Here is a 24,697-nt window from a genome sequence, read left to right on the forward strand (position 1 = left end):
TAAAAATGAGACGACAAATTTGTTTTATTGAAATTTACAAACAGCAAAAACATGAAGTTACTTGGACATCCATCCATCAGACCTGTTTTTTCCTTTTTTCAATCACAATTACTTAGTAGAAAATGCTGTGAGTCAATGATGTGGTCTGAAAATACAAATTATCGAACAAATTACAAAAGTACATATACTTATGTATACATGACTTAATATATACTGTCAGTATGTGTTGTAACAAAGTATGTACAGAGAAGAAGAGATGCAGGCTTGGAAAGGAAAAGACACAAAAGATTAATGAAAGGAGAAAAAGGAAAGCAGTAACTGAATAAATTAAGGTTTGTTGTTGTGTTTGGTCTGGAATCACGAGCAAAAGTCAGCCAAAAAGAATCAAACCTGAACCCCTGGATGGCTCTGCAGGGTGTGATATAGCAGAGGACACTGAGCTGCAACTGGTTGAGAAGCGATCAGATTACTGTAGTGGTTGTCTGGAGTGCTGATTGTATCTGAGCCCCAGCCCTGAATCCTCATCAGTTTTACATCCTTCTTAATGGTAGATACCTGTGACCTGCAGTCCTACACCAGGGAAAGTTAAGCCAGCGAACGGTGCTGATGGATGATGATCAGAATTGTTTTCCCATTAAATCAATATTATCATCATACTCTCAGAGTCATATGAAATTAAACTTGCCTCGTTATGGTTTCACGTTGGCATCCCTGCATGAAGCTGACACTCTCCTGGTGTGTGTGTGTGTGTGTGTGTGTGTGTGAGAGTGAGAGATTCACACAGCCAGACTCACTGTGTGAGGACGACACCATAAAAAAAGACAAGTGAGCCATGTGAGAGTCAGAAACGAAAGTAATGAGTCAGTAGAGGAGTGGGTGGAGGGTGCACATTAAAACCTCCCCCTGCTCCACCCCACAGCGATGGTTTCAGGAATTTGCGACCATGTGGGAACAACTGGGGGACAGAACAGATCTTCCAACCCCAACGATGGCGCTTCTATGACTTAATCACTAAAACGAGCTGCCTTTTGATGTCAGCTGATTTGTCTCGTTGCTCTCGGTCGCTTTGACTCTGAAAGAGAACCAAAAAAATGGGAAAGAGAAATGAAGGGTAGGAAAATAAAGACATTAGAATCACATCAATGGAAACTGTTTTTCAACTCTAGCCTGTTTTACCCGAGCTCAGCAGAGCAACATGGGTCCACTGATTGCTGCAGCGTGTCTGGGGAGTCGGCTCCTCCATCACTACTGGAGGTCACTGCTATCTCTCCCAGACACATGTTAGTTCAATGCCCCATGTGCCTCTCTTTATCCTGTCTTTCTCTTCATCTCTGAATTAGCAGCTGCTCCTCAGTCCACTCGCCTCTGTCTGCCACCTTCCAGTTCTTATCTTTGCACTTCACCTTGCTGCTCTGCTCGTCCTCTTGCTGACTTTCACTTTTCATAGTTTCTGCTGTGATTCTTACTGCCCTTCCTGTCCCTGTTGTTGCCTTTGTGCAGAACCTAATTTCACCAGTGTGTCCTCCTGTTCATAAAGCAAGACTTTTAGGTCATCCAGACTTGAGGCCTGTTTCCTTGTATCCAACCTATATTCCTGCTCTTGCATCTTTTCAGGCACTGCTGCTTTCTAATGCTATAAAATTTCTACATTCACACTTCATTGACACCGGGGCTGCACACAGATCTTTCTGACTGCTGTTCCTTAAATGACATTACACTTGTGTCATTCAGTCTAACTATTATGGCTGAGTCACGCTCGGGTAAACATAGGACAACAACCTCACTGCAACTAAGAATAATCAGTCGTTGCCACCCTCAGCCTCTTGGGAACTACTTTCAATTCCAAGGAGACTGCACAGATCACCTGGTGTGGGGCAACCTGTCACCAAACAAACCCAGTCTGACTCAGACTGACTGCAGTCACTTTCATACAGATCGGTGAAGGTTTGCAAATAATTACCTTCTAATTTATAAGTGTAGACAGACTGTCAACATGTTAGAATCTGCAGTCTGAGTTAGTCTGTGTGGATAATTGCAACTCGCCTGCAGCGTGACTCCTTGCAATGGGGGACTCGACAATTTACCACCTTAACTGCAAACTGATAGCAGACTGACTCAGTCATACTGCGGTCTCCATGCACCAAAACTGCTTTGAAGACACCAATTCATTGTGAGTAGTTGCAGATCTGGTCCCCATCTTTGAAGCAACCATTTCAAAGGCAACAAAATCAGAGGTTAATTGCACACGGCTGCAATAACTTCATCTTCATCCAACCACTATTTTTCCCCCAGTGAACTGTAGTATTATGCAACCCTCCTCTCCATCACCTCCTCCCCTGGTATGATCAGCGAGTTTCAGCTGGAGTTTAATCATCTCTCTGCTCTGTTCCATCCAACATCAGCCAGAATCTGAAGTCTTTATTTGAGCTTTTGAAGCTGCTTCACGTCATCAAGGTTTCATTCACAAAACCTTTTCTCTTCTTAACTCAATGAATTGCCAAAAAGCTAAAAGACTACCAAATAACTACAGATGCAAATCAGCTAGTAGCTACATTTGGTACAAAGCATCTTTTGTCTTATGAGATCAATATTTTTTTGCAAGGTCCTGGAAAAAATACTAATAGTAAAACTCAACTAAAATTCCTTACTGAATACAAAGTAATGCACGTGGACAGGAATGTATTTACATTTATCTTATAGCTGACTGAAATGAAAACAAAAAGACACTGTTTACAAACAACTCATAACTAAAAGGAGTGTGTCCTCGGCGGTTTGCAGTGAGTAACACAAGGCTGTCCCAAAAATGAGAAGGAATCTATTTTTTCTGGAAAAATAACTGTCTGCTTTGGTTCGTAGGGATTACATATTGAAAAACTGACCTCACTATGTGAACCTTCGTTCATGTTTAGTATGGAATAGCCCATACATGAAAAAAAAGACATAAGGCATGTCAGATGCCCGAACCACCTCATCTGGCTCCTTTCGATGTGGAGGAGCAGCGGCTCTTCTCTGAGCCCCTCCTCGATGGTCGTACTTCTCACCCTATCTCTAAGGGAGAGGCCAGCCACCCTAGGAAGGAAGCTCATTTCTGCCGCTTGTATCTGCGATCTCGTTGTTTCGGTCACTACCCACAGCTCGTGACCATAGGTGAGGGCAGAGACGTAGTTAGACCGGTAAATTGAGAGCTTCGCTCTTACACTCAGCTCTCTCTTCACCATGACGGACCGATACAGCGACCGCATCACTGCAGCCGCAGCACCAATCCATCTGTCGATCTCCGACTCCCTTCTCCCGTCACTTGTGAACAAGACCCCGAGAGACTTAAACTCCTCCACGTCGGGGCAGTAACTCGTCCCTGACCCGGAGTGGGCACTTCACCCTTTTCCGGTTGTTCACCAACTGGGAACAGGTCCGACTTATTGCTATGCAGACCAAGCTCTTGCAATGGTTGTATAAGGATCAAATGGCCCGTAATGGGCCAGACACCCAATACTCCTGAAGCACCTCCGAACGGATATTCCGAGGGACACGATTGAATACCACAAAACACATGTAGACTGGTTGGGCAAACTTCCATGCACCCTCAAGTATCACTGGGAGGGTACGACCAGGACGAAAACTGCATTGTTCCTCTTGTATCCGAGGTCCGACTAATGGACGGACTCTCTTCCAGGGAGGCTGAGGAGTGGGATCCTCCTATAGTTGGTTCCCCTTCTTAAAGAATGCTTATATTAATTAAAATTTTAATATACATATAATATAATATACAAAAAAAAAGCTGACTGAAAAGTTTGAAAGCAAAACACAAAGAAGGTAAGTGACAAAATTCCTGTTACCAACTGGAAATATCAGGTCAGCTGACGTGTGACTGACGATGTCAGACTAGACTCAGAATGGTATCACTGTAGCTGCTCTAATCTTCTGTTTTCAACATTGTCAGAACTCTTTGTCCCTCCTTCAAGGCCACCTGGGTCCACTGGTGACTGCTGACCTTCGCTTAACCGGGCGTGGTGACGCTTTCTCTCAGCTGAACACAGGATACACACACACATGTACACTGATACTGTACCACCACCCTCCCTTCCCTGGATCAAACGCCTCCGCCCATGCTTACCTCCCACCCGATGGAGACAGCGGCTCAGCTGGAGGTGCGATGAGGTCGCAGCGTCCATGACCACCGTGTACATTGGCATCAAATAAAGCTTATCCATCCATCCATTATTTCTAAATAATACGGTACTTTAATAACTCTGCCAGTGAGTCTTGGAAAAATAAACTGAAGTTTTCAGTTTACACAACATATATATATATATATATATATATAATGATCTACAGGATGTTTGCAGATACAGTGACAAAATGCTGCTGTTCTCTGTCATCCGTCCTTCACTGAGTAATCGTGTTTTTCATGCTAGTCGGTGGAATCAGTATCATGACTTAAGATCTCTGTATTAACCAGATATTTTGTTTTGTTTACATCAACAGAACTGACAGACAAATTCAGGCAGAGAAAGACAGAATATCGAGCTTATGACCCTTACAAACTTATAATAAATCCCAGACTCGTGTTGCTATAACTGAAAAAACACACACACTGGTCGAGCTGTCACCGCTGTCTGTGGCGGGCTGATTAGTGAATCGCTGTCACTGCCGAGCTGTGACTGATAGCCCCCTGACAAACGGGCCTTTTCACCTCGACCCACGTTTGTTTTCGTTTTACGAAGGTACATAAACACTCAGACGTCGGTGGGTGTAATTTGTCTGACTGCCAGCCCAAACTGCTCAGCTCCCCTTAGATCAACAGCCTGAAAGGGAGAGAAAAGACGCTTTTACCTCAGCCGGCAGACCAATGAGGAGGCCCGTTAACAGCCGTGTGAGAGAGAGAGACAGCTGTGAAAACTGAGACGAGAACAACTCTGCGTTATCCCACTGCTGCTGAAATATCACCCTCATCATTTCTTTCACTTCTAATCAGTTTATAAAACTCGATAAAAAGCATTTAAGAGTTCCTCCTTTGCAGACAGATACAACATTAAAGCACTGCTTATGTATTAATGTCAGTAACTCTGACGATGACTCTTTAAGTTGAAGCAGTGGCAGTACTTTGGATGTATGTATAGTATGCTGCTTCTGCTTTTACTTATCCAAATACTGCTACCACTAACTGCTCAGTACTACTGAAACTGGAGTTATACTACTGTGATTATGCCACAGCCATGGTGTAGGCTGTTTCATGGATGGATTTGCTTTCCCAAAATAACTACAAGTTGCAGCTTCTTAGCAGTAATAAGAAGCTGCAAGAGGAAACGATCAGCAGAGGAAACAATGAAACTGAATTAATAAGATGTAATTGTATCCTGTTTGTTCCTTTTCTAATGCACAGCTCATATTCTGCCTATGCAGACATGTTTTCTTATTTTCATAGCTCTGATAATCTGTGTATTAGCTCGACATTGATCAGCTCCCAGACCAACATGAGCCGCTTAGTTTCACTCGGGATGACTAAAGTAGACAAAAGACTGGAAATAAGAAAAAAGAGGAAATTTTAAATTATAAAGCAACAATCAGAGATGTAAACTAGCTGCCATACAAACCCTACATCTCTAAAAACAATCCGATGGGACTTCCAAAACGTGTTAACAAAAAGAATCTTCATCAACCCGGGTGGAGAAACGTATCAAATGAGCTTCATACAGCATGAGCGGGTTCACTCTGAGCAGCAGCTGGAGTGAGAAAAGAGACTCTGCTCCCTGTCGTTATGCCAGCTGGTGCACCTGTCCTTAATCAGGCCGATCGGTTCAACGGCTCAGAAGAATTGGTACATTCACAGCGTGTGCTCTACTCTCTGCTAGACTGCACAGGCGAGCTCAACGTGTTATTTTGAAACAGGCTGAGCTGGTTTTATTGAACTGTGTCATGGTCTAAGTAAACTTTGATTATATTCTGTTTTTATGGGCAGCAGTGTGAAGGTTAGCGTCAGCTCGATGGTGGTTAAGCATGTGCAGTACGTCGGGGTGCCTCTTTAACCGAGGCGTTAGGGCGCGTAGAGCTGCCTTTCCCTGAATTTCTTCTCTTCTTCGCTGTCATTATCTTAATAAGGGGAAAATCTGTTTACATTCAAATCTGTGGCAAACAAGAAACATGCAATGAGTAAAAAAGCCAGATGTATTAGATATTTTAGATTTAAATAACGGCTCCTTATTTTTAGTTAGAAAAAATTAGAAATGATTAGTTTAACCACTGGGTTTATACTGCAGTCATTTGGGCGACACACACATACCTGACGGTAAGCCTCCTCAGAGAGCCAGACACACCCTCAGCTCCCCTAACGTCAGGCTTCGGTCTCCATCGCTGTCACAGTACTGGGCAAACTTCTTAGCACAGCGTCGCGGCTTCAGTCTGCGCCGCAGGAACTGACGGAGGGGTCGAGCCTCACGCTCACTGAGCCACCCGTCGGAGTCCACGTCCAGCTGACTAAAGTGCCACTGCAGCACCACCTCTGGCCTAGAAGACTCTGCAGCATTAGTGGGGGCATTATCCAGAGAGGAGGAAGAAGATGAAGGCGCGACAGAGGGTGGAGGGTTTGAAGTGGGCGAAGGAGCACTGGAGGGATCTGTGTTTGAGTCTCTGATGGAAAGAAGTGGCACAATAACCCAAGAGATGAGACACTGCCGGAGTAAAGGATGCCACGTCATTCAGGTTCTTTTTTCCAAATCACTTCTCACAGAAAACCCATTTAAAGAAACAGTTCTGTGTGACGACGGAGTGAAAAACTTAAATTTGAAAACCAATACTTAAGGTTTAAGTCACTCAAACCTAAATTCAGGATTTCAATTCTAATTAATGCAAGCGCTGTTAGCATGACAGAGGGCATGGAATAAGAGAAGGAGCAGCCGGCATCTTCACACATCTGTACTCAGATTTGACACTGTTTCTCAATGTTCACACACTGATCATATAAAACCCAGCAGCACTATTCACAACGCTCCAGCAGAACTCAATAAATATCCCATTTCAAAAGGACAAGGGAGCCTGCTGACAAACACAATCACCAGATGGATTTCTCGGTTCCCTCTTATCAGTTATAAAGCAAGCTGAGCAACTGAAGTTTCAAATTTATGTCAGACACAAACCGCAAACAAGTCTGGAATGAATGAAACAGCAAAGCCAAAGTTATTGTGAAGAAATATGCTGGAGTTGAAAATCTGTGTATTTTTGGTGGGGAATAATAAAGCGGGTGAAGGATGGGACACAGATGCATGAAAAGCAAGAAATGAGCCAACAACATGTTTGTAAACTGAGACAGAGGAGCAGATGGAAAGAATGAGGTAAGTGCCGAAGCACTGATTGGCGAACGAGGGAAAACAGATGGAAATATTCCGTTCTGTTCTTCCTGCAGTTTATCAGGTGCTTGATCCAATCTGCACTGTTCACCGATGTGTGAAACTGGTTTTCATTTTCGATTCTGCGTACCACCTCAGCACTACAACACACCGGAGGAATCGCTATCAGCTACTGCTGTGCAACAGGTGGCACTTTACACACCTGAGACGGAAGAATTTCTCTTGATTTAAAGCAGATCGACAGGTTTCCGTACTGCTTCAGTTTTTTGTTGTACGAGCATGCACGCAGGCACAGAGCGGACATAATGCAAATTTATGGTGTCAGTCTGAAGCCTGTTCTATTTCACAAAAACAAAACATATTTAAATAATACAAACACAGCCTGCTTATTTAGTAGGGGTCTTCTAAACGGATGTCTGCTTATTGAGAAATGATTTTTATCTGAGATAACTGTGATATTGACTGTTTCCACAATGTATTTCCTAAATCAGAGTCTGCTTACTCAAATATACTTGCACATTAGTCAGTTTTCTCTCTACAGAGAGAGGTATATTGAAATTTCAGGCACTAAGACAAACTTTCACATGTAGACACTTTGGGACTCTCAGAAACTCGACCTGCTACAGATATGTTTTTCATTTCTATTTAGAGATTCTGAGGGACATGAGAGTGCGTGCAGATGATGAAGAAGTGAGTAAATAACAATTTCAGACACAGCCTGAGATGCTACTGTGAGTTTCACAGAAGATCATTAATCACTGCTGCACTGCTGTGATGTACGGTATCCAGACTTACTGGTAGGGACTCAGACTCCCAGCATGCTGTGCTTCCACCTGCAGCGCTCTGACCAGACTCTGAAGGAACTTCTTCTTACGAGCTCCAGGACACCCTGTGGGATCAGAGTAAAGACTGTAACCTGAATGATATGAACCATCATCGGCCTCCACATGACAGCAGACACATAACAAATGGCCTATATATAGCAAACAGGATGAGAAATTCACATCTGGGCAAATTGCTTTTCAGTTATTTTGGCTGAATATGGAAAATATGTGAGATGTTTACAGGATGTTTTAAATCTCAGTATATTTTTGTTTTTCCACCAATCAGAAACTGTCATATTTACCAGGAAGAGGTTTCTCCAGTGATGCCGCCTCTGCCCTAGTGCAGTCTGGAATTTGATTCCTGCGAGCGCACACACACAAACACACACACACACACACACACACACACTGGATCATTACATATAAAGTCAACCGAATCGGAAAAATCTGAAAAAAATAACATTAAAATGGACTTAATGGAAAAAACAGGGTTTTGTTGGGAGCCACTGATCGCATTTTCATGGACCTACACATTAAAAGAAAACCCTCATAGTCTAGTTCAACAGAAGCCATTTAGTGCTATTCACTGTGCCAGTTATGGCTCACCTCACTTCATGATTTATTTTTAGCTTTTTATTGTTTATTAATGCGACGAAGCCCCAGCCCGAGTATTGTGACCGCTGTCGTCTCGGTGCTTTGAAACCAGACTGAAACCAGCAGCTGAGACTGTAAACTCCTGGTTTACTGAGGTCATAGAGGAAGTGAGCAGTAGAATTTGAATTATGACTGGCACTTCTTCTCATGTACACAAATCTGATGGTTTGATTTGTTTTTGTGTGCTAAAGGGGGAAACAACTGTTTGATTTAACTGGCTGACAGTGATTTCTATTTACGGGAATTAGAAGTCCAACCACATAAAGTGCTTAGACATTAGAAGGAAGAATTAAAAAAAATGCATTAGGCCTAAGGGAGTTTATTCTCACATCAGTGAACCAAAACCATCACAAGAAAACATCCACCAGTTTGCTCCCAGGAGTTTGAAAGCAGCTGTGCAGCAACAACGCTGATAAAGCCCCTCGAGAACAGAAAAGTCCGACTTTAATTTATTCTGATTTGCTCTGTGTCTTTCCTTTAAGGCAAACCCACCTAGGGAGCAGTGACAGTAATTGGTGTAAAATTGTATGATTAACATGAAATGCTTCCGTGACTGCAAAACCAGTCAAATCTGACGACTGGAAGGGAGGACAGGGGATAAGAGGAGCGAAAAAAAGAAAAGAGAAAGTTTTTAAAAGGAAAGATAGTCAAGTTTCCAACACACTAATGAGCTAAATAACCAACAAACAGAGTTATTACCGTGCTGAGGTGCCTGGTCGTGGCCTCCCAGTGTCCACTCTGACACACCAGCAGTAACCTGTAGCCTTGTGGCACTGCACAGGGCTGTAACGCCCATCTGCAGTGCATTCTGGGATGAAACGCTCATCCTCCCGGGCTTGGCGAGTCTGAGAGAGCAGAGACGCTCGCTCACGCTGACAAGTCTGAGGATTGTCTGTACACACACACACACAGACTTATTCTATATAAACATTCTATATATCAAACATTGATATACATATACCGACTCTTACCAGGAGGTCGTCTGAGTGAGCGGTTTCCTCGTGGCTCAGAGTTCATCAGGATGGTCACCCAGAATGGAGGCGCCGTCAGCTCTGAATGAGAATAAAAACAGCTTTCAAAGAAGTTTTTAGAGTATTTCCCTTTTCCTTATATGTTGTTCAGTTGAATATATGCTACAATAACACAACGTGACATGAAAAAAACTGCATCCAGTATATGTATGTGTTATATGCATATTATATTATATTTCAAGTACACTGTGAGGAACAGAGAGCTTTTCCCTTCATCAAAGCATCTCTGCTGTTAAACAGGGCTGACCGAAATATATCTTAACGTAAACCGAAAGCAAATTTTGGGGCCACAAAAGGGAACAAGCTGCAAACACCCACTGATGGGTCATCGGCTTATAAGTCGACATTTGCTTTCTGTCCTCCACATACACACACATCCACTGTGTTACTTTAAACTCACGAGGACTTCTCTGTAGCGGCTCAATCCTCCCTTATCTTCACCATGTTGTTTGCTTCTAAGTAATATTATGTGGAGTTTTTGAAAGACCTTTTTCTCAAGAACCAGTGCCATGTTATATATTATATATTATATTATATTATGTTATATCTGATGCTGTGAAAAAGTAATGAGAAGCACTGTCACATTGTTGTTGTTATTAAAAAAAGGGAAAGTTTGGAAAGTTAAAAATGTTAAGGAGGGTTCAAACAGAAAAGACGTAACCCCTGCTGTGCCATATTTGAGACCTTTACATCATCAGTGTGTTATATGGTTTTGTTTGTTTAAGATGAACAAACCTTGAGTGATAAATTGCACAAAAATGTCTTTAATTGAAACTGACATGCTGGTATATAAATTACATGTAGTGTGCTTCACAGTGGAGAGTCATAGCAGCTATGTTCTGCCCACATGTGCATTAAAATATCTTTAGTAGAGGAGGTTTTTATTTTCTCACCTGCAGGTTTTCTAGGGTCCATTGTAGGTCCAGGTCCAACGTCTCCATCTGAAATAAAAGAAAACAGAGTGAATGGAAGAAGAAGACGAGGGAATAGTTTCGACAGATGGAGGAAAGCATGTGAAAAGCAGAGAAAGGAAATCATCAAATAGCTATGTTCCATCTTGAGATTTATACGGCGAAGATGATGTCCATAAATATTAGTTTACAATCTAGAAACTTAAAACACAAACACAAGACAATAAATACTTTAAATTTAACAAGAAACCTGGAGGAGGTGCTACATTTCTACATGACACTGAAGAGCAGCTCAAACAACCTTCACCAAAAATCCTCAGTTGCATCTGTTAGTGGACAGGCTCACTAAAACTACACTTATGCTGCCAGTATAAGATTTTACTGCAGCACATAGACTTATTCTATCAGGAGAGCCTACGTATGCCAGAGTGGACAAGAGTGGCTTAAATCTGCTGCTTTAGAAAATCTGGATGTCAGAGTAAATAACCTTTAAATTAGAGCAGACCAAACCTGGCAACCTTTTCTGACTTGGAGTGGAATATCTTGGAGACGTTATGGAGCATTAGGTTTGTTTTCCTCTTGGTTGAGGGTTTTTTTTGTACTATTTTTATGTTTTATAATGTAAAGAAGTAAAAAAAAAAGGACCCAAAAAAGAATGAGAGTAGAGGGGAAAATCAGACAAAGAGGCATTTTTAGAGTCTTGGCATGTGAAGTGCTCTGTGAATTATTAAGTCCCTGCAGATGTGTCTGGCAGAGAAACAAGCAGCGTGTCATGCCAGGAAAAGGCAGAACGAAGGACAAATGAGAAACATACACACACACATCTAACCTGTAGTGAATGAAACATATGAATGTGTGCACACTGTGCTTCACAGTTATTTTAAAGCATAGACAGTGCTGCCTTTGTGCGATTTAAATAAAGCATCTTCTTACCTTTGATTGGAGTTGCATCTGTATCGGTGATTTGAACGAGCTCGGCGAGGTGATCTGTTCAGAATAACAGGCACAGCTCAGAGTGGATAACACACTAAAGTTCAACATTCATTCGGAGGAATTAGAGTGCTGGTGTATCTGTATTTCTCTGACATCAACAGTGAAACCGAGCCATTGTTGTTACACTTGGAGCTGATAAATACTGAACAATCGCTACTTTTACTGAAATGCATGAAACCAGAAGACTTCACAACCAACTCCACGCACAGACTGTTAGTGCTCTATCAGTGTAGACTATTTCCTGTTGTCTGATACATGTGAGAAACTGTGGAAAACTGTCATTTATGTATGAAAAGAGCTTAAGAAAATTACTCCTTCATTCTCTGCTGCAGGTGGCAACATGTGTGCTGGTAAAGCAGTCCATGCAAACAAAAACACTCGAGTTTCATTTCAAAGTAAAGAAGTTTAATAAAAGACATTCAGAATCAAAGAAAACCATGAATACAAATTAAATCAGTGCTTCCATACATGACATGTGAGCTTACCAAAATACATTAAATACATGCATTAGAATAGCATTTTTATAAAATACATAAAAATGCTATTTTAAAGGCCTTCACAGTTAAGTATTATTGTTTTTTAATTTGCCAACAATCTGCAATATTTTGAATAAAGCATGACTGACCAGTGCAGTTGGGGACCACACGGAGGACCGTGGTACCACTGACAGGTTTGCCATCGGGCGTGGAGCACCAGCAATATCCGGTCTGGTTGTGGCACTGCATGGGCATGAAGTGACCTTCGGGACTGCACGCAGGCACAAAAACTGCAGCTGCAGGACTACCGCGGCTGCGGGCTCTGGCCTCAAGGCCCTGAGCTTGGGCCAGCTGGCATTTAGTCTGTAACGGATCTAAAACAGAGGAAATTAGTATCCACATGTGCTGCTATAGATGGGAAGAGTGGAAAATTTGAATCCTGATGATACAGATGTGCATACCGTTGCTCTGTCGACCAATAAAAAGTAGTCATTGTTAATTTGAGAAGAATGGTTCTACTGACTGAGTTGATTCACTTGGAAAGAACATTTTAAGCTGATTGAACGAAGGACAGGAGCACAGTGGTATCCGTTTATTTATGCTCCTGGTTTTAGATTAAAACAATCATTAAGAGCAGGCAGAGGTGGCAGGAAACTACAGCTAATCAATAACAGGTGTCTTTTTGTACTTGTGATATAAAGCAGCTCAAATTCAGATAGAAACACGAGACAATTTCATTTTAGTTCAGATTTTTTAAGCCAGTAAACACACCACCATATGATGCCGCTGTAAAGCCCTGTACCTGTGCAGTGTCCCCGTGCAACGTGGCGGAGCTGTGTGTTGATGCACTGTGCCCTCTGAAAGGCACACAGCGATTTATACAGCCTGCCATTGCTGCCACACACAGGTCTGTGGCGCCCCCTCTGGCAGTCCAGCACACAACCACGAGGCCACATGTTCTCTGTGATCAGGAAGGGCTGCAAACAGGAAACAGAGTGTATGTTGATTGTCATGTCAGTTATGAACACACTATAAAGAGAAAAGACAGTAAAAAGAGGTTTTAAAGCTTCGACACTGTCGGCTGTCTGTGAGGAGGTGGTGGTGGAATCCTGCTCAGGGTTATAGTTTGTTCATATTTAAGTCCTTGAGTTTTCAGTTTCTCTCTCCTGTGTTCTTTGTATCCTGTTACCAGGGGCGGATCTAGAAGGGTGGCATGGGGTGGCAACTGCCACCCTAAAATGATCCCTTGCCACCCCAAGTGCCACCCCAGTTTTGCATATGACAGCGTTGTTTATTAAAATAAGATAGCATTAACAGTTTGAGCATAGTTACAGTCAACAGTGAATATAATTGCTAAAACTGAATATATTGCATAGTGTTCCCCCCCTCCACCATTAACAAATGGTTCAGCCTATAGCAGGACCGGCTTTTTTCTTGTTTTCAGTAGCAAGCGATGCTTATGATTGTGCCAGAGCACATTTTGAACAACACCATGGGAATTTCGGATTTTACACATTTGGTTGGATGTTACACTCTGGAAATGGAAGGAAGGTGAGTGTTATTAACCCTGTGGGGTCCACGGACACGCTGCACCTCCAAATCACATGACTGTTTTAAGCTGACACAGCAACAAGCTGCAGCCACGCTGAGTCTCTGTTTCAGCCCATATTGAAAGTTCGGAGTTCAAAGTTTTTAAATTTTAATTACAGGCCAGTAAATCCAGAGTTATGATAATATATATAAGCCACGCTTTTTACTAAATACTGTCGTCACGTTTTTGTGTGTGTGTGTTTTAAGCGTTTTCTAAGGACAGCGCGAAAACAGTAAAGAAAGAAAAAAAGCCACCTCTTTCCTATCGGTGGAAAAATGCACCATGTCGACCAATTAAAAAAAAAAGTCAACACGTGGGATTTGGTTGTTTAGGAAGAGGGGAGAGTTTTGGGAGTGACGGTAACGGCAGCGAGACAGAGCGAGCGAGCGAGAGTGAGAGAGTTTTTAGATGTGGGAGATTTGTGACGTTTAGTGTGGAGTGTTTACTTAGTGTGTTGTGTTGTCTTGTGTAGTTGTTCTGTTGTGTAGTCGTTTTGTTTTGTGTGTCAGTGAGGGCACTAATGAATGCCACAAAGGCACATTTGAAATGTAAACAGTGTCACTAAGTAGAAAACCAGCGGAGTGATACACCTGCTGTTGTCAGGCCTGCAGGTTTATCCCTGTGCTGCTCTCCTCTGTCTTTTGGTGGACAAATTTTTTTTTTTACTGGCACACACCATTTGTGGGGCCTCTTATTGCGACACCTGATTGTTCTCTCATTTTAGTTTTAGTAATATTTTTAAATGGTTGTACAAAGTAAAAAAAAACGGCAGGTGTATTGGCTGCATTTTTAGAGAAATAGTTGTATATGTTTACAAAATGTACAATTTATATTTGCATTTCAAGTTATAAAAATTTACTCAACATGTCTGTGGGATTTTTTACGGTAAAAAATACTACTAGCATTTTAAGTTCTTTGTGCGATTTCAGATCAGTAATACTAATGCAGTATGTCAGTGAAAAAACAACTAAATTCAGTTGAGCTGAAAAGAATGATACCAAACAAGGCAAGGAGGAAAAAAATAAAATGAAACAATTTGAGGGGGAAATACAAACGTAAACTCAAAAGGAGTCAAAAATGGCCGGTTGTATTTCAGACCTCAGTGGGTTAATCCAACAAATCATGAAAAATTAGGTTTAAATTTATGTTCATGACAGTGCAGATTTCTGATATTTTGTGTAATTTAAGCTGTAACAATGTGATTGTTTTCTAACAAAAAACAGTGAAACTTAAGTTAGACTTGTGTTTGTAAATGAACCGCCCCATGTTGTGTAGCTTTCTGGATTTTATACTTATTGGGCCACATATTTATTTATTATACAGGTTATACAGTACATAAGATCAAAACTCACATGTTTTATGTAACTAAAGTGTGTAATTATGTGGGCTACAGACAATAATTAAGTTATAGACTATATTTATATGAAAAACGTGTATACTTACTGCATTTGAATCATTTTAACCATATGTAACCACCTGCATATGTGTTTGGGGGGAAAAAAGGCTTTGATTTTGCCACCCCATTTGATTTCTTTGCCACCCTCATGCCACCCTAAGAAAATTTCTCTAGATCCGCCCCTGCCTGTTACAAAGTCTTAGTCTCTGTGCTTGGCGTTTTTCTGTCTTGTTACATCCTGCTTTATTTTGATAGTCTCAAATGACTGTGTCTGGTGCATGTTTTAGCTTTACTTGCGTCGTCTTATCCTGATTTAGTTTAGCTGTGTCTTCCAAGTGTGTCGTCTCTCTCTGTGTATTTATAGTCGCTGTCTGCTTTTGGTAGATCGTCACGCTACAGCTGTGAAGGATAAACTGACCAGAACTTTGTCTGACTATGAAAGTCACTCCTTAAAAAAGTTAACTCCTTAAAAGAAAACAAGTGAGCAAAAAGAGAATAAACGGCCTCATAAATGTGTCAGGGAAGGCCGTTACGGAGCGTGTCTTTCTCACACCTGGAGTTTTACCTGTAAACTGGCTCCAGCTTTGCAAACTGAGTGGATAATCTTTATTAACTGAGGGAATGGCAACATTATTCCTGCACAGTGTCTCCATTTCTTTTGGGAGCTCCGATTGGCTCTGTGCCTAAAGGGGAGACTTTAATGTGCATGAAGTGTTCTTTATTTTTTTTTAATTTTCAAGGTAAATATAATGAATGAAAAATGAGTCTGTGACAAGCAGCATAATATTTAGGAAGAATTCTCATTAAAACCTCTAAGAAGGCAGTGAAACATGGCCAAAAGCTATTTAGACTCCACACCACAATTTCCTCTTTTCTGAGCCGTCCAATTTATGCTAATCTTTCACAATTCACCAAATTGCTTCCAAAATAATTTTGAAGTCTTAACACTGCCATGCAAATACACTTTACAGGACTAATACTGCTACTGCATTTTACTGGGCACCACTCAAATATCCCAGAAGAGGTACATTTGAGATACTGGGGATCAGAAAGGCCACAGAAGAAAACTTCTTGAGAATTTTGTTGTGCATGATCAGATATAACAGCAAATTCTTCCAAAGATATTGGGAATGCAAAACATGGAAACTTGTAACAAAGAGAGAAGAAAAAGGAGGAGAAGAGGCATTGATTCATGGAGAATCTGGTGAGCGTGATGACCTAAATTACTCCCACATGAGCCTGAAAGCGCACTCTCAAGTCACAATCACACACGTCTCTATTTAAATACACACAGATTCCTCACACCGCCTCGCAGACGCACCGAAAACTCCCCAAACATACAAGGTGGTGCACATTCAGCTCACGCCCATACAGTACATACAGACTTGGCTGCTCCACCCTCTCACTCTTCATCAGAGCCTCTTTGTCAGCTGGCCTCCCCTCTCTCCTCACACACACTAACACACACACTCTGAGACACACGGGTAAATTTGCTATGGTGTGTCAAACATTGTTGACATAATTTAGTGGTGAATGAGCCCTCTGTGCCTTAATGCCAGGACATTAATTAATGTAGTGACTGTAGAGATTAATGTGAACAAATCAAGACACACAAACAGAGCGAACAAATAAAGCTTTGCTGCTGCTCTCAGACACAACAGCAAACACGACCAATTAAGTTATTTTAGTAAGCAAACATGCCAATCATTTGCAGTTTTATGCAGACTGTTATGGCTTTGAAAATGTAATAATTTAGGTATTAGGGGTCCACACGTCGTTAGTGTCGCTTCAGTTCATTGAGATTTGTGGAGCATTAGTTCACCCACGTTATGATATAACATGTTTAGGCCAGCCTCCTATTCCACATGGTGATATGAGCCTTGAACATTTACCCACAATGTACTTTGTGATGTTTGCATCGTCCCTGAGTAATTCAAGAGCCTGTGACTCAGAAATGAAGGTAAAAGATTGCAAAAATTGAAAGCTACAAACTCAATCAGCTGATTCAGAAGAGGTCAGAGTGAGTCATGGATTTTACACAGAGGACAAAAGGAAGAATGAGAGGAAGGCATCCTGGAAGAGAAAGAGAGGAAAGGCAGTTAAGAAAAAAATAATAAATTAATAAAACACTGCCAAGTGAATAAATAGAGAATAAAAAATATGTTTTTTTTAATTATGAAAGGGATAAAAGAATTAATTTGAGGGCAGAGAGGAAATGAAAACTTATTAGTGAAAAAGAAGACTAGAAGGAGGTGCAAGAGGAGGGGTGGAGCAGGAGTGTAGCTGGTTTCCTGTCTGTCAGGCACAACTACACCAACGACTCCTTAGTGTTAAAATGATTAGCATCAATGTTTCTGGCCTTGTAAAACTCGAGCCCGAGTGTGTGCGAGCAGCAGAGAAAGTGAGAACAAGCTGCCACTGTCTCCTCGTGGCTCGCACCTTCCAGATTCCTCAGAGTGGGCGCTGTAGGAAAACAGAAAAACCCATCTCCTGAGCTGTGCCGTGTGATGTTTGGCGTGAGAGAGCAGCTGATGCTGACGAAAGGCCCGTTAACACCCCGAGCTGGGATTTAGCGTCAGAACAACCTGCCTTGTGTCGTGGGGAATCACTCTTAGCTTTTTTTAAAAAAAATCTGAATTTAATTTATGCAGCAGGTCATTAAGGGGCAAACACACACAGATGAATGATGATGACATGTTTACATCTCAGGTTCAGATGTGTGTGTACACAAACATCACCGTGTTTTCTTCATCTATTCTCCGAGAAGACACAAACCATCACACTGCTACAGGTACGTATAGTGCGACTGGAGGAGACCAGCTCTCTTGTATATTTCAAACCATCCATCCAGTTTCTGCTGTTTATCAGGTGTGACACCACCTTCTCCCCGTCACCTCCTCTAGCTCTTCTGGCTGGACACTGAGCCAGTTTAGAGATGTAATCCCTCCAGCGTGTCGTGGGTCCATCCTGGGATCTCCTCCCAATTAGAGTTGCCTGAAAAATCTCCCCAGGCATCCAGGAGGCACGCCCGAACCACCTCAACTGGCTCCTTTCAGTGAGGAGGAATAGTTGCTTCATTTTTGAGGCAAGCAACTAAAGCAACTACCAGTGAGAGCAGAGGACATGAATGACTGATTCTGGTGGGGGAATTAAAGCAACCAGAGTCCAGAATATCCACACGCCTCTGCATTTGTAGCACCAGCCAAATTCTCATTCACTATTTTACGGTTTCCAGACTCACGGCCGCACGGGGAGATGAGACTAACATCACCGTCCAGCTGTGTATCATTTATTGGCTTTAAATGCCCTACACAGCTTTCTCGTACAGTCTGGTCCACAAAAACTTAACACAGAAACTGGTCTAGGTTTTATTACGTTTAGTCAAGCAACATAATACATTTTCATTACAGTTCTGCACGGAGGACGTCCTGCAGACTTTAATAAAACTGATTCCAAAATGGAGAATCTTTCATTTTTTTCTTGCACATATTCTCTCCCTCCCCAATCGTGTAGGACATCTCGTTAAGAAGTGAAAGACCTTTGACCATTTAGTTTATGTACGAATTTCCTCTGATGTCTTTGTGAACTTTTGTATCTGGTTATGGCCCTAATACTTTATTCCAAACACATTATCTCAACAAAGAGGGGACCTTATTTATAAAGATATTATGTCCCTAGTAGAAAGGGACATAATGTCTTAGAAAAAAAACAGAGAAAGAGATACGGGACAGATGGACTCCCACAGGAGATGATGTGGGTCAAGTTCAGCATCTTCCAGCCTGAGCTGCAAGGACATCACTTCTTGTCATCATTCACCAACTACAACTACAGCCTCTGTCAGGCTTTCACAGCATGCCAGGGGCTCACTGAGAGGCCAGGCTGCTGTCAAACACTGTCAGGGTTTTTATCGTACAGTCTTCTATCCAGTCCAGCAGGAAACACCGAGCAGAAAGAAGACAGAAGCATTACAAATACAGAGATATTTTTTAAAAATCTATTATGACGATGCATTTGGGCACCAGTGGGAAACCGAAAACAATATACAATGTTAAAAGTTATTTTATTGATGCTGTTATTAGAAATCTAGTTTTAATTCTTGATAACTGGAAGATACATTTTTGATTTATTGTGACATCACAACCCAATTCCAAAAGAGTTTGGACGCTTTGTAAAATGTAAATGTAATGATCTACAAATCTCATAAGCATGATTAAAAATAAAAAGCATATCAAATCTTTAAACTGAGACATTTTGTAACTAATTAGGTTAATTATGAACCTGTCAGCAGGATTACTGGTTACAAAGAGAGCATCATAGAGAGGCAGGGTTTCTCAGACACAAAGATGGACAGAGATTGACCAGTCGACAAAAAACACATCTTCAAATTGAGGAACAATTTCAGAAAATTGCTTCTCAACGTAAAACTATGAAGACTTGAAAATTTATCATCTGCAGTGCACCTCCCCATCCACACATGCAGGGTAACGCTGTGCCGTGCAAAGAAGCCGTATGTGAACATGATCCAGAAACACTGCTGGGCCAAAGCTCATTTAAAATGGACTCAGGCAAAGTGGAAAACTGTTCTGTGGTCAGAATAATTGAACAGTTTTTTGTTTTCTTTTGAAACATGGACACTGTGTCCTCTGGCCTAAAGAGAAGAAGGATCATCTGGCTCGTTATCAGTGCTTGGTTTAAAAGGCGAGCATGGAACTGGCTGTTTGCACATCTGGAAAGGGGCCGATCTGTTTTTTATTTCACTCCTGAAAACAAAGCCGTTTGTCGTTTATAATCTCTCTCTGCACTTCTTTTCTATCTCTGCTCTCAACCAGTTGAAACAGAAAAGTGCTTCTCATTGGAGATCATCTCCTGAGGTTCTCTCTCCAATACCAGTGTATTAAAATGACTGGTATGTGAGTCAATATAAGTAAAATTGAATTATACTGAGTTGAATTGGAATACCAGTGGTGAGAAACACTGAAATGGTATTTTCAGGTACACTTCCAGCTGGTCTCTTGCATTATTTCTTTATTATATCAGCCAAATAGTAGTTTTTTAAAACCTAACACTGTTGCTCTGTGTTTTTTTATCCCCCCATGTTAGCACTGAAGTATTTCTATTCAGAGTGCCTCTGGCAGCGTGCAGTGACTTTAGTCAGTGTGCCATATTTCATGTTCTATAATATTTATACACGCACTCACAGTGTATAGCTGATATTTGTCTAGCACACTGTAAAATATATGACAGGATTACTGGGGCTGTTTTTCATTCTCTTTCTCACACACACACACACACACACCTGTCTATCTCCCATGAGTAGCAGCTTAAATATTTGCCTGGCAGCGCTGTGTGTGTGTGTGTGTGTGTGTGTGTGTGTGTGTGTGTGTGTGTGTGTGTGTGTATGGTGTGGTCTTGCTGGCTGGCGCTACCCTCCTGTCCTCCAGGGAGCTCTCACAAACCAGGGACAACTACTAAATCAACCCGATTAATGAATCTCTTTATGCTGAATATAAACATCATGTGGGCCAGAATAAAGAGAATAATACAAACGCTCCTCTGAGGCCGTGTCACGACTGCTCGCTTTCACTAAAGCGATTATGAAGATGATAAAACCAGACAGTTTAGACCCACTGTGGCGTTGCTGTTAGTGGCCAGGTCCCTGAACAGTAATACTCAATTACACAGATAAAACACTTTTTACCGTTTACCAGCTGCAAGATTTTTTTTCTTACCCTCACTAAAAGTGCTGTTGCCTCTGCAGCTCTTTTTTAACTTGGTCCGCCTGGAAGATTTAAGTCTGTGTAGAAGGATTTTGGTGTAAAGGGGTCGACTTTGGTTTGCTTTCATTTGAGAAAACTAACCTTTGCACTTTAGAGGAATTATACTTTTTCACAAAAGCAGCTAATTTGTGAGTACACATGCAGATATTTTCAGTTAAAGTCCAACAAATCAAACTAAATCTTAGGTTTGTCTGTATCTGTATGAAACATGTACAAATGGGATAAAATTAAAGGCTAGTAGTTCAAAAGCAATAAAAGTCTTTAATACCATTGCTCCACCTAAGACCTGCAATTTTCCAAGAAGCTGGGCAACAACTTATGGAACAGAGTCAATCCTCTTTAATATCAAATGTAATGGCCTATTAAATGCCTCATAAATGCACGCTTTTAAAAATGGCTTGTACCTATTACCTTGATAAACTTTTGACTTTATATCTGGGTATTAAAGGTTTTTAGGCCAGAGTCCGGGTTAGATACTGAGTAACTACCTCACAAAAATATCTGAAATAATGACTTTTTCTTCCACCTGATGATGAATTAATTTCACAGACCTTTCACAAAAGGAACAAACATGAACAAGAATGATTCAAAAAAGAGAAAACATCCAGTGATGCAATTTTTTGAAGAAAGATGTTTGAGGAGAATGACCAGAGTGCTCTGAGCTGATAGGAAGCTCAGTCGTTACAATCAAGGTGTGCAGAAGAGCATCTCTGAAGACACACCACATCAAACCTCAAAGCAGCAGACGTCACTCCTGCCAGCTAAGAGCAGAAAACTCTCCAGAAGAACAGAAGACTGGAAAAAAGTCATGTGATCTGTTGGGTCTCGATTCTACTGCAACATTCAGATGGTAGGGTCAACAATAAACAACACAAAGCTGCTTCGTATCAACAGTTCAGGCTGGTGGCAATGGTGATATGGTGTGGGGGATGTTTTAGCGGCACACTTCAGGGTCCTTAGTACTACCTGAGTGTTGCTGCAGACCATTTCCATCCATTTATGACCACAAGGTAAAATCTTCTGACACCTACTTCAGGATAACACACCATACCATAAAACACAGGTTTCTTGAACATGACAACGAGCTCACTGTGCTCAGACTCCACAGTCAGAGTCACCAGATCGTGATCCAACACAGAACCTTTGGGAAAGTCGCATCGTGGATGTGCAGCCGATAAATCTGCAGCAACCGTGTGATGCTATCATGTCAATATGGACCAAACCCAGTACTAGCCTGGTGTAGCTAATAAATTATGCATCATGGACATGATGTGCTGTCCTGCCCCCCTTCAAGGTTACAGTATTTATACCTGTATCTGCTTTACAGAAATATGATAGCATTTGGCATCCCTTCACTAAACACACACGCCTATTTAAACCTGATAGACACATATTTGGTAAGTAGACAAGATAAAAGAAACTGTTTTTTTAATTTATTTTAAGTTTAAAAAGAAAAATTCACCCCGTAAAAGATGGGAACCATTATTCAGACTTGATAAAGCCATCAGTTGTACCTGTTTAGAGTACAGGGAGGCTAAACAGGGCTGTGACTCACCTATCAGACGACTGGACCATCTCACTATCTGATTCGGGTCTGACTGAACAATGCCACCAAGCAAAAAGACAGACTGAATATAAGAACGATAAAACAAAGATAAAATTGCTCAGTCAGTGTGGAAATGATCAAGTTTGCTGAGGCAGTAAAGGCACGGTGACCTTTTTGCAGACTGATTTGCAATTCTCATCAAAATTGAGTTTTTCACCGATTATGGTCGCAAGATATTTATATGACTGCACTTGATCGGTTTTCTGGCCTTTGTGTTCACCTGTGAAGAGCTGATGTCTAATATAAGGCTACTTTGTGAGTTTTGTATGGTGCACGTGAGCTGCTTAAATGTGCATCAATTATAAATTCATACATTTTCATTTTTAGATCCTATTTAAAATCTGTGCGGTCTGACTGTATCATAACATCACATGAAATCCTGCTGTGCAGTTAGTTTTGTTCACTTTTCATCTTTAACATGTGTTGTTTATGTGATACAACTCACTTTGGTAGCTCTTAGATATTAGACATATTACGTTATTGCAGTTTTAGTTTATTTTTCTCAAAAACACACCTTTAGATTTTTTTTATATTTACGCAAAATTCTGTTTTTGTCCAAATGTGTAAAAGTTCAACAAAGTTTAGAATTAGTGGGTTAGTTTAGTTAACTAAGTTACAATTACTAGTTTGAGGAACGAAGACAAGGCAGACATGTACAGGAAAGTCGAAGCAGAACAGAACACCACATTAATATAACTGTGACCACAGTTATATTAATGTGTTGTTCTGTTCTGCTTCGACTTTCATTAGTCCAGTAACGCATTAACCGCTCTGTGTCCAATCAGGAACGTTAGCGTGACCTGTGAACGCGCTCTGATAAAGTGAAACCTTATTTTTCCAGACATGTTTGCGCCTGCACCTCTGCTTGAGAAATGAGAGTTCGGGTCTTACCGCCGTCTTGTCGGTCTGAACCGACTCCGAGAGCAGGAAGAGGAGCAGCGCGCGGCAGGTGAAGGTGAGCGTGAGCATCATTGCTGCCACGGAGGAGCACACGCGGAGCGGCCGCGCGCCCCTGGCTCTCTGATGTGCCGAGATTTCAGAGCTGAGGCCGGCCACAGTTTGAGCGCGCAGGCGTGACCGAGGAGGAAGAGAGGAGGCACGTCGGGACCCAGGAGCCGCTCCTTCCGACCTGCTCACGTCCTCATGCTGCTGCGAAGTGGTCGCGAGCTCCTCCGAAGTGGTCGCGAGCTCCTCCAAGGAGTGTGGCTCAGCACGCGCATATCAGAACCTGTGCTCCCCAAAGTGTACTGCCCATTTCCGCTCTCCTCGTGCCAAAAAAGCTAACGCAGTCCAAAGGGTGAAGCGCAAAGCTCTCTTAAACTTACACGCTTGTAAATCCAGTTCTCGTCTCTCTCGCAACACCTGGAGCCACACAGAAAGCAATCTAAACTCAAATAAACAAAAGAAAATTCTGTTTATTTTTACAACTGCATGAGCATCTGTGTTTACGAAGGACTGACAAATTAAAAGAAAAACCCAAAACCCCTCTAAAGTGATGGGATCAGGGGTATTTCCAGGATTTCAGCATTTAAAATAAATGAATTAAATTTTTAATTAGATCAAAAGATTTTATTAGAAACTTTTGTGCTATGTGTGATTGTGCAGCCCTGTGCCCACATACAGATGTATTATTGAAATGGTAGAGTGATCTACAAAGTGGTGAAAGAAGTATTTCTACCAAAGTAAACTTATAATCCTGTATAAGTATCCTCCTGGTACAAAAGATTTACCATCAATATATACTTAAAGTATTGAAAGGAAACATACTCATGGGAAAGGGCAGATGTCAGCCCGTTTCCCCCTCTGCACACGTCCATGTTTGAGTGCACTGATTGGAACAAATATGGAGACGCTGCGTGAATGTGTTTATTTAAAATAAACAAATAGCTTGTGATTGGTACTACTTTAAAATAACAGATTTTAGTACTTCTTTTTTTTTTTACTTTGTCAGATTTTCATCTTTTGGAGGTGTTAAAAAGATTTGCACTTCTAACATTAAGTATAAAAATAGTTATGAATTTGAACTTAGAGGAATTCACTAAATGGAAAAATATCACAAGCAGAGAAAAAAAAAAAAACTTCCATAAGTGAAAAT

General features: G+C 41.4%; 1 protein-coding gene across 3 annotated transcripts; it reads right to left on the reverse strand.

Annotated features, from left to right (window-relative positions):
- On the reverse strand, positions 1 to 23,998 carry LOC102080994 (SPARC-related modular calcium-binding protein 1). 3 transcript variants are annotated; one of them, XR_002056471.2, is made up of 14 exons: positions 23,494 to 23,998; positions 13,035 to 13,209; positions 12,382 to 12,606; positions 11,697 to 11,750; positions 10,746 to 10,793; positions 9,793 to 9,873; positions 9,521 to 9,713; positions 8,470 to 8,528; positions 8,139 to 8,232; positions 6,281 to 6,627; positions 5,595 to 6,123; positions 4,115 to 4,224; positions 3,837 to 4,027; positions 1 to 1,072 (listed from the first exon to the last, which is right to left on the reverse strand). XR_002056471.2 is itself a non-coding variant. In XM_005474850.4 (11 exons), exons 1-10 carry the CDS (start codon positions 23,572 to 23,574, stop codon positions 6,297 to 6,299), a joined length of 1,341 nt encoding a protein of 446 aa, XP_005474907.1. In that variant the 5' UTR covers positions 23,575 to 23,994; the 3' UTR covers positions 1 to 1,072; positions 6,281 to 6,296. The 3 variants fall into 3 exon arrangements, 1 of the variants encoding a protein (XP_005474907.1); XR_002056472.2 differs by lacking the exon at positions 5,595 to 6,123; XM_005474850.4 differs by lacking the exons at positions 3,837 to 4,027; positions 4,115 to 4,224; positions 5,595 to 6,123 and having other exon boundaries at positions 23,494 to 23,994.
- Between the last annotated feature and the right edge of the window lie 699 nt (positions 23,999 to 24,697).

The sequence above is a fragment of the Oreochromis niloticus genome, linkage group LG14 (genome assembly GCF_001858045.2).
Source record: "Oreochromis niloticus isolate F11D_XX linkage group LG14, O_niloticus_UMD_NMBU, whole genome shotgun sequence".
NCBI classification, from domain to species: domain Eukaryota; kingdom Metazoa; phylum Chordata; class Actinopteri; order Cichliformes; family Cichlidae; genus Oreochromis; species Oreochromis niloticus.

What these genes read in the sequence shown, in the direction of transcription:
- LOC102080994 (XM_005474850.4), bottom strand. Translation starts at nt 23,574, where the DNA reads ATGATGCTCACGCTCACCTTCACCTGCCGCGCGCTGCTCCTCTTCCTG. An exon ending in ACTGGAGAAACCTCTTCCTG is followed by an intron (nt 8,233 to 8,469) that starts GTAAATATGACA and finishes CTGATCCCACAG; the next exon opens with GGTGTCCTGGAGCTCGTAAG. An exon ending in GGGAGTCTGAGTCCCTACCA is followed by an intron (nt 6,628 to 8,138) that starts GTAAGTCTGGAT and finishes TCTTTCCATCAG; the next exon opens with AGACTCAAACACAGATCCCT.